The sequence below is a fragment of the Erigeron canadensis genome, chromosome 2, assembly GCF_010389155.1.
Source record: "Erigeron canadensis isolate Cc75 chromosome 2, C_canadensis_v1, whole genome shotgun sequence".
In the NCBI taxonomy this organism is placed as follows: Eukaryota; Viridiplantae; Streptophyta; class Magnoliopsida; order Asterales; family Asteraceae; genus Erigeron; species Erigeron canadensis.
In genome coordinates this window covers 3556851-3567793 of record NC_057762.1, presented here as the reverse complement: position 1 = coordinate 3567793, position 10943 = coordinate 3556851, and the positions used below count along the sequence as shown (strand labels likewise).

Sequence of the window (10943 nt, the reverse complement as noted above, 5' to 3'; positions counted from 1 at the left end):
TGAAGTACCGTTTATGTTAGTAAAAGTTAACATTATTTTTAATATAAATAATCAAAAGCTGGAAACACACTAATATTTAAGGGTGTATGTATGTAACTTGTCTTCAGCTACTATTGTAGGAAAGAAACTTTATTTGGGTTCATGGTATGTAAGCAACCCGGTAAAGTGAATGAATAATGTAAATTACCGGCTGAAAAATTATGCTTGCCAGTCAAAAGCCAAATGACCCGCCACGTGGTTCCACGTCATATATTTAGAAAAAAAGAAAAAACACTGAAATTGTATCTGTTGTTTAGTTCCCCAACAATGATTCCATCTTCACAAAATCCACCCAAAAATCTTCCTTGCAATTCTTAAATCCATTTACTTTCTCCAAATATTATCTTAACAATCTGGGTACATATCTCTCTCAAAAAAAATATATGTATATGTATAAATAAATTCACAATGTTTTCAACGAAGAACCCTAGAAAATAATATTGGGTATTTTTGAAAAAAACAATCTAATCTAATATATATCCAGATTATTTAATACCTACGAACAAAAAATCAATGGAAGCCATCGATGTCGGCTGGAGAATGGAGGAAGAGAACCGGCGACGGCGGTGGATAGTTCAGTAACCCGCGACGATATATATTATGTGTATATACTATATAATCTCTATATATAACTGCTATATGTATGTATATATGGATCTAATTAATATTGGTATATAATCTGATTTGATATAAGCTGATGATTGTGGTGAAATTGGCACCGGACTCTAATGGTAGTAATGTTGATTTCGGAATCTTTTCAATAAAGAACCGTAGAAAATATCAAAGAGAGTGAGGATGGGGATACAAATATGTTTTGGAAATTGTATATAATCTGTTGTATGTATGTATATATGGATCTGATGATGTCGAGATCTAATGTTGATGCCGGAATTTGATGATGGTGTTCATATGACGTACCTTAACCCAGATTAAGGTTTGTGAGTGTGCAGCCACATCAGCACTTTTTAATAAATAAAAATAAAGGGGTGACCTGTTACCATTTCAGAAGTTCATCTTTTACACGATTCATTCATATTTAAAGGGTTGCTTACATACAATGAACCCAAATAAACTTTTTTTCCTACGATAATAGTTGAAGACAGGTTACATACACACACAAATACTTTTCCCTAATATTTATTTCATTCATTGAAGAATATACTTTAAATGCCACGTCAATTGACCCATGTCACACTGTATGCCCCTTGCGTCTAGCATCTACATCATCCATCTATCTATGTATCCACTGTATACTATATTAGAGCATGGATCTCCAAACCTAACTTCAATAGTAAAAATAAATGGTCCAAACCTACCAACGTATATAAAAACCCATACTAACTAAAACACAAACACATTCTATACACCACACACACAAAAAAATTCTTGGCATAAATAATAATACATAAACAAATTTTTTGGCATAAAGCTAGTAACCATTTTCAAACAGGAAGTAGTTAATTAAGAATTTTGATGTCATCAATAAAGAAAATGAATTCAGAATCTATGAGTAGAAGAGATTTATAGAAACTAATCCAACTTCACACACAAAAATAGGACAAACTAGAAAAAACACACACACAAACATTTAGAAGTTAGAAAATGAAGGAGGATATGATGAATATAAAAGTAAACCGACCTGTAAAATTCTTGCGAAAAGATGAAATTCAAATTCATATTAAAAACCGAATTAAAAAGACATAGAATTTATTTATTTATGTTTGGTCATAATCGCTATATAACAAATTGGGATATGATTTCCTAAACTATAGTAACTTTGTTGAATGAGCCAATTTAGTTGGCAAAACCAGAATTAATAAAATCATATATAATAGCGCCAAGTAGGATAATATCTTCCGTGTCAAACTAAAGGGTTGCCACATAAGACATAGAGATTTATATATAGAAAGAGATACTTGCAGTTTCCTGCGAACATAGAAAATTTGATGCACTAAATGGCCAGAAAATTGGCAATTTGGAATAAAGGTTTACATTAAGGACTTAGAAAAAAATAGGTGTTCCCATATATCTTTACTCCTATTTTTTACTCCTATATAAAACAAACTACTCCTTACCCTTTTCAACTTTCGGACTTAAAAATACCTAAATTACCCTTCTCCTTTATTCACTAATCTATAAATCTCTACCTAATATACGTATAATACCCTTAATGAAATTAATTACAACATACATCCCCCAACCCTCGAAAATAAATACATTATACACTACTCCATATATATCAATTACTTTTACATTGATAACCACAATGCCACCGTCACCACCCGTCACCACCACCGCTACCACCAGTCATCCCTCCATCATAAACGAATAACGCAATTAATTTTATAAGGAAATGTTTTTAAGCAGTTTTATTCATTATAAAATACAGTTTGATTCATATTATTTGACCAAATGAAACCAATTGGCCCTGATATCTATCACAACAGACTTAAGCCCATTTGACACGCTAAAGATGGGACATTTCCTAAAATCGAGGAATTTATTCTTGAAAGGATCGATAAACTGTTCACTAACTGTGGAGTTACATATTGCATGACGCTAGTATTGAATACCTGATCCTTTAAGATATAAGCACCGGGAGACCCACCACTTTCTGGAGTTGATGCATCAAACTCCTGTAGATTGTAAATACAATTTTAGGTCACTAACAAAACACATGGCATACCGCATAAGATAACTTGCTGCCACAAGTTTTACCTCCATAACGGGCAGCATGGGTGGCATCTTATAAAGACAATACGACAAACGCCTGACTAAATGTGGCACCATACACAGCTTTCTTGCGATAATTGCTGACGTAGGAAAACAAAGAAAAAAGTGAGGGAAAAAATGTGGAACTCAAAAAAAATCTGGAAATGGTAAATTTTATCCATTTACATATAAAGTGGGTTAAATTTCATGTCTATCTTGTAAAATTAGTTCTAAAAAATAGCTAAGAAAGCGATCCCACGTGTTGATATAGCCTTAGAATAAAGCATAATAATATAGGTAGAGAACATTTACTCTCAATATATATATATATATATATATATATATATATATAATTAATGGAAAATATAATAATAAATATAAAAATGTAAAAAAAAATAATAAATTAAAAAAAAAAATGAGAAACAAAAATGAACTAAAATTTTGTGAACTAAACTAGTGCCAGACATTTGATGTTTTATCCATCCTACCTAGCTCTTCCAACTAACCCATTCGGGGCAACTGTAAATAAATCTGTATGATATCACCGAGTGTGTATCAATGACATCAACCAAATCACATGGGATATTTAATAATAAAAAAAGTTACAAAGCATGAGTGGAGCAGGTTCACAAAAATAAGGTTCGACTCCGAATACAAGCCAACCTGGAAACCCTCTAAAACAAACATAGTCTCCAACTCTCAAATCAGAATGCACCTCAAGAAAGTAATCTTCTGATACAAAAGCAAACCTGAAAAAAGATGTGTACTTCAGTGGAGAATTGTAGTTTCTTCGGAAAATAATAATATGAATATGTAACACATAATTAAATTACCTTGGAAAAGCCTTGACCTGAATCTGTCCACCAAAACCAACCAACTCATACGTTATAACGTCTGATGAATATACTTTGCTCATAAGTCTCCCTGGAAGAATAAACTTATGTAAATCACCATGATAGATAATAATGTCAGATTATGATGATAAAAAAGTAAAGCAAAAGTTGTGCTCACCAGCTAGGCAATGATCACGGAACATATGACAAAAGTTGTTGGGTTCCATGCTTTTATACTTGGCTATAAAGTCAGGAATGGGCATAGTCCCAGTGATAACCAATTTGTTAGTATAATCGACGCCTCCTGTGTACTTGCGATTTGCAATTGCATTCAACCGTTTGAAGTGATAATACTGCAAGTGGGAACAAGCTAGTGTTGTTCATGGTGAAGATTGATCGAAAGGGTAAATAAATTCAAACTTTTATAACCAAAACGAAGAAGTTTACGTACAGTTGGATCCAAGTGTTGATCATCTTCTAAGATCGGGATTTCAAAAGCTTTTTTAGGAGCAGGCTTAGGCCGCATAGCCTATCATAATAATAATAATAATAAAGTACTACTTCTTGTTGTATTCATTACAGTTGTAGTATTATGTATATTTAAAGTCGGCGATTACCTGACTTTCAAGATATTTGATTATTACGTCAGGATATTGCGATTCTTCTCCATCCCTTTCTTGCCTTGCTCGCTCCGCCCTCCTCCTTTCAGTATATGCCCTGAGGCAGATTAACAATAACAACAACATTAATATTAATAATAATAAGATAAAAAGATACGGAGTAATAACAACTCACTTTTTAAGCAAGGCCCTCCTATCAGAAATACTCTTCTCAGAGTCCCTAAAATAGATAAATAAAAACAATTTTTCATCAAAAAAAAAAAAAATTTTAAAAAAGGGAAATTACTTAAACAAAAAGGCTCACTTTTCCATAGTAGATGAAGATGGAGAAGAAATATCTAACTGGATATCATTCACTTCACAAATCCTTGGCAATAAAAATAATTATAATAAGAATAATAATGATAACAACTTGAATAGATATAAAACAGAAATCTGTAATCCAGGTTTAATTATAAATAAATTTACAGTTACAATTACAATATATTATTTTATATAATAAAAAATCTCACTTTTGTTTCGTATCCGACACTGATTCCCCGTAATCTATAATTCAGATTTTAATTTTAATAATATAATTATTACAATTACAATTACAATAAAAAACTCACTTTTCTTTTCCGGGTGGTTCAACAACATCCCTTTTAGTATGATCCGCCATTGATTAATTGATTGCTCGCTCGCTCGCTAGGTAATCGCGTTTATTAGGGTTTTCTGTTTTCCTCCCTTTTGTACAACTGCGGGTGTGGACGATATTTGTACGAGGTATTTAGGTGTGTTTACACAGGGACGGGTGAATTGGCATGAGTGCATGGGGTTTTCTGGTCGGGTTATAATAAATTAGTTGATTCATGTCCCGTGGGTGTAAAAAATGACCCGAAAACCGAGAAATAACTGAATCGTCATATTGAAAAAGGAAATGATAAATCTTTTCTAATTGAATAGCTTAAATTCGTGTTTGGTTTACAGAATCTGATAGATTTCAATAGAATTAGAATTGAATTTCATTCTTTAGTGCATTTGGTTATCCAAATAAGATGGAATTTCATTCCGTAGGATTGTAAACATTCCATCATTTGATGGAATCTTCATTCCTTCCGTCTCTTGAATTTTTAAAAAAACAAAAACATTCCGTCAAATTCCAATTCCTATGAAAGATTCTATTTCTTCCAAAAACATTATATGAACCAAACGTGCCCTAATAATCCTCCTAACATATTAAAAAGGTGACATGTGGTATCCACTAATTCCTTTTTCTAATCTTATCTTCGAATTTTATTCTTTAGTGCATTTGGTTTAAGTACCCGTGTTACATACGATGGGTTTGAAATATATTGTTTGCATGTATAATTTTACTAATCGCGAATGAAATTTATAGGTTGGGTCTTTAAGAGAATGTAAATCCTAAAGTAAAAGGTGCATTTTGTCAGCAAATGGGTAACTTGCTTGCAACTTTCGGGAACAAACTTATCATCGATATCACTCTTTTATTTATATGCTTTTGCAATTTAACAGATAGTAACACAATATCTATTGGTTGTTCTATTTGAACTCCTAAGATGATATTTAGTGCAACAAAATATATACCAATCCTGCTAATAAATTTTCGTTTCTACCGAATGTCCTCATTACATCACTATTTGTTAACACAATTATTAAATAAGTAAGCTCCCCTATGACGTATTTATAAACAACACAAATATATGTCAATAAAGAGCCACCCTCATCAAGTAGAGTCACTAAAACTTTGGTTTCATGCCTTAATGGTGGTACCTGCTTGTTATTGATACTGCCATAACTTCAGTCATAGACCTCCCTTCATCCTGAATTTCAAACGTAAAACCACATCAACCAAATACACCAACCTAGCTAGAACATTTAAGCACCAGTGATAAAAAGAGCCTTTGTAAAGTATGACATCCTTTTGTGTCATAGAGTATTGTATATCCATTTCATACATTCGTGAAGCTGAAATTTCTCTGCAATACGTAAGCGGTTTTATTTTATCAAGTGTTAAATAAATAATATAAGAATGAATGGCAATGTAGCATAAATAGTCACTATGAGATAGGTGGGTTATGAGTAAATTGTCTAAAGATGGCAATTTGGCCCACTATTGTTATTCATGGGTCATCAAATTGGTTTAATTTGACCTCATATAGGTTAATTTGGCCCACGTCATTACATAAACCTAAGTTGATGATTGTAAGTCGGTTTTAAACTTTGGGTCATTAGTCACATAAAAGAGAACGTCCAAATTTTTGAACCTCGTCAACACGTCTAACAACATACATTCTCATTACTATAAAAGATAGAATATGTAAGATTCTTACATGTCGTTATCTTAAAAAGCAAAAACACTAACCTAAATTAACGTCAATTTCAAAAAAAGCACCTCCATTTATAGTGACATGAGTTGTAAGCCTCTAATACTGCAATATACTTTGCCTGCAAGTGAGCAGCAACTAATGACCACAATATCAAACTTTTTAAAGAAATCTACATCAAAGTTGTATAAGACCGGCTGGAGTAGCCCGTTCCCTTTCAATTTTTTCATCCGGAACGCCCCCAGAACGGTCAAACTCGGTCCCGGGGGCGTTCCGCCTTCTTAAGACGTGTGCCAGGTGATTTTGTAACGCATCCGAATTGATGAATGTTGTTTGTCTTTTCCGAATTTTGAACCGTTCAAAATTGTTTTTAGCAACTCTTAAATCTATACTCTATATATACACATACATTACCATTTCACAATTCATACCTCATTTTATCTCCTGTTCTTATTATTTTCTTCATTCTTTATACTCTCAAACAACAAATGGCTAGACCTTTGGATTGTAGGTGAGCATACGAATTTAGCGAGAACTTGGCTCGTGGTAACGGAAGATCCAAATGTAGCAAATTACAAACAACAAAGAACATTTTGGAGCCATGTAAGGGAAGTGTTTATTAATCTAGAAAATCATCGAGGCGAGCAAAGGACCACTCAGAGTTTAGTTGGAAAATGGTAGAAGATGCGCAACTCAATTAAAACGTTCGACCACATCTATACTCGTTTGAACAATGGAGTAAACGAGATGCCACTCGAGGCTTCTTTGACCGAGTATCGTCTTACGCGTCCTGATTTTCAGTACGTCACGGAGTGGGGATTACTATGAACAAGTCCGATATTTATGATGTGATTTTATTGAAGATGTTTTATTTATTTATCTATGTTCCAGTTATTAATCTATGTTTTTCATTTTTTATGCATGTTTTACTCTATGTTTTACTTATTTTAGGTATGTTTTAGTCTTATTATTATCAATGTTTTACTTATTTTATTTAATATATCTATGTTTTACTTATTTTATCTGACATGAAATTAAAACATTACATTTAATTTAAACACATCACAGAAAATTAAAACATTACATGAAGTTAAAACAGTACATAATACTTAACACTTAATTAAATAAAAATTAAACACTAACAAGAATTAACCACTTAACCCCAACGATAAACGGAATCGGTCGATGAAATGTCATTGTCACCATCATTACGGCGTTGGTATTCATAGTGATAATCTTCCTTTTCCGATTGAAAATCGTTGACGTATTCTTCACCAGGGTCGTTCTCGTATCCTTTAGGTCTCCCGTCATCATGAATTCGTTTCTGATCCATTACATGAAATTAAAACAGTACATAATACTTAACACTTAATTAAATAAAAGTTAAACACTAACAAGAATTACCCATTTAACCCCAACCATAAACGGAATCGGTCGATGAAATGTCATTCTTCACCAGGGTCGGTCTCGTATCCTTCAAGTCTCCCGTTATCGTGAATTCGGTTCTGATCTGGAGCACATGGCCTAAGTTGTCCACTTTCGATTTGAGCCATGGTAGAATCCCATACTTCGTTCAATTCCTCGTTAGTGAAGTCCTCTGTTGATTGCAAATTTAGGCGGGTAGGAAATCATCATAAAAAGAATAATAACAATATGTAGTAGGCTTCGTCACCATACTCATAAAGAAAGGTTTGTAACATATATAATAAGAACTTAATTCCAGAGTTAATAAACAAAGTGTACCAATGTTCCAGCCCTATAACTCGTCTTTTAGACTTCCAGGGACAAATTTAACGGTTGATAATGTTGAACTATATGTCAGAATGCTACTATAAAAAATATAAAATGATCTGACGGTTCAATCTTCGGGGATCGGATATTTTCTGGGCCGTGGTATATAAAAACAGGATTTCTTGATATTTTCTTTCTTTCTTTTAAACAATAATAGGTGTGTGTGTGAATAGAAAAACTGAATTTTTAGGTTAAATTAGAGGCTAATAATCCATTTGATTTGATTTACAAGTTTCAAGAATGACATTTATAGTCCCTGTACCTCTAAACCTCACATATAAGGCTTAAAACTAGCTACCAGGAACACATATGATAATTTATGCATATTTAAACCATCTTAATACATTAATACACACTTGCATCAAGTCCTTAAACTCATAAACGCATGGACACATTAATTACACATATGCATTAAATGATCTAAAGATTTAATGGAAACAAAGTGTTGACTTAACGACTCATGTCAACGGTTAAACGAAAAGTGTATAATGTTACAATATTAAACCCTTCTCTTTATTATAAATATAAAAATTGATCAATAACTCATAAGTACATAAATCAAGTTTAATGATTGTAATCATTATTACATAAACAAATTTGTTATTCAAACATATTAAACCTAATAGAAAGCAAATGTTGACTAACGACGTGGTCAATAATCGACATAGAAAGTTCAAAATGCTACAATTACCTCTCCCAGAAAATAATTATGTCCTCGGAATCACATTCACTACACATAGGTAAGTCAATCATATGTATCTCTAACTTTATCATATCATTTGAAGCTTTCTCTGAGTTGTACCTCTACTTAAATAATCCAACTCAAATGTTAATTACATTTGGTTGTCAAACCGATTTTACACTTACAAAACTATTAAAATAACAACATGTAAATAACTTTTCTTATGTAATATGAACATGAATGATTTAATATGAACTTTTTCCTTGAAAGATTAAATTATCAACTTTTAAGAAATTCTTCTATTTTTCTTTAAAGGTGTTTCTAAAGGGTGTTTTTGTTATTACTTTCTTAATTAATGAATATTCAAAAAGTACATCTTATACGAATTTTTACTATGGACTAAAATAAATGCTTTGTTAATGCAACTATTTTGGATATAAATTAATTATCAATTTTTTAAAAGTTCTATATTTGTTTAAAGCTTCTTTTAGATAGTAACTTTTTTTACTTTCATATTAAATGAAGATTTCGTACTACAATGCTTGAAACCGGAGAGTTAAATGCATGAATGGTCCCCGAGGTATCATTTTAACAAACATCCATTATAAAGACCCATATCTTTAAGATTAAACACTTTCTTTTACTTCTACATTATATACCGTTAATAACCCACATATATCTCTTAGGCTTTATTAAGCAAACTACTATTATATTAAATTTTTTTACTTCAAATGAGTTATATCAAGTTTTCAAACCGTCCACACCATTCTTGCTCACTTTGTGTCATAGTATACTAGAAGGGCATCCGCGCCATGCAGCGGTGGCGATGTAACGGCGGTTGTGGTATTGACGGTCTCGGGTGATGGAGGGTGGCGGTAGCGACAATGGTGTTGGCGGTATCGATTGGTGGTGGTGCCGGTGACGATTAGTGGTGTTGGAGGCGGTACGTGGTCGTGGCTCCAATTAGTGTATGTTATTGATGTAATGGCGTTTTGATAAACTATTGAATGTTGAAACTTATAATTTAACAAAATTAGATTTGCTTTATAATATATGTATAGATTTATAATTAGATTAGTGTTTGATGGTATATTTGTGTTGATTGAAATTCTAGATTTGTGTAGATTGAAATTAATAGGGATATTTTGGGTACATTTAATGGATGACTGAGAAAAAGGTTGAATTTGTGAGGTTAATTTGGATTTGTTTTATAAGAGATTATAGAAAGTGGAGGCCTTTTTACTAGTGACTTAGTCAACTCGGGTTGTAATGTATCTTAACCGTGACGTCTTTCATCATTAGGACATAGTTACTCATTTTGCTAATGTCTCTTTAAAAGCATCATATTGAATATCTCATGAGTATATATCTACCTAATCCGTGACTTTGTTTCATCTTTGTGTCTACATGTGCGGATAAGAATACTTTTTTTTCCAATTCTTTCTAACATTTCTGGTTGCATCATGTATAACTTTGTCATAGTCTTGCAAAGAAAAAGGTTAAACACTATGGTTTTAAATACTTTGTTTCTACAATTTGCAATTTTCTATAAATTCTATGTTGATATGAAATTGTATTTATGGATCACTAGTTATATATATGACATAATTAAGAAACCATATTTTATTTGTTTTGCAAGATTCAATAATATACTGGTATCCCGATCAGTTAGACTTGTTTCACTTCCACAATCGAATTATATAAGGCGTAGTTGTTTTATGTTTCTTTATAGAGAATTTTAACTGGAGTTGACAACCCAACCCGGGCCCAACCTAAATTTCAGCATGTTTCCAACTTTACGTCATTAATTTGCCAACGACTTTTGGCCATTAAGAAGACCAGATATAAACAAACTAGACATTTGTAGGAAATTGAAAGATGTTTCAAATATGTAAGGTTTGACTCTTGAGGATATTTAGTGAATGAGTTATGAATTGTA

General features: G+C 32.2%; 1 protein-coding gene across 1 annotated transcript; it reads right to left on the bottom strand.

Moving 5' to 3' along the window:
- Nucleotides 1-2439: 2439 nt before the first annotated feature.
- Nucleotides 2440-4865, bottom strand: LOC122587528. The gene is made up of 9 exons (XM_043759713.1): nt 4816-4865; nt 4380-4424; nt 4202-4301; nt 4036-4113; nt 3763-3937; nt 3585-3675; nt 3415-3500; nt 2758-2852; nt 2440-2675 (listed from the first exon to the last, which is right to left on the bottom strand). Exons 1-9 carry the CDS (start codon nt 4863-4865, stop codon nt 2478-2480), a joined length of 918 nt encoding a protein of 305 aa, XP_043615648.1. The 3' UTR covers nt 2440-2477.
- Between the last annotated feature and the right edge of the window lie 6078 nt (nt 4866-10943).

What these genes read in the sequence shown, in the direction of transcription:
- LOC122587528 (XM_043759713.1), bottom strand. Translation starts at nt 4,865, where the DNA reads ATGGCGGATCATACTAAAAGGGATGTTGTTGAACCACCCGGAAAAGAA. An exon ending in GAACCACCCGGAAAAGAAAA is followed by an intron (nt 4,425 to 4,815) that starts GTGAGTTTTTTA and finishes TATCTATTTTAG; the next exon opens with GGACTCTGAGAAGAGTATTT. An exon ending in CCATGCTGCCCGTTATGGAG is followed by an intron (nt 2,676 to 2,757) that starts GTAAAACTTGTG and finishes TACAATCTACAG; the next exon opens with GAGTTTGATGCATCAACTCC.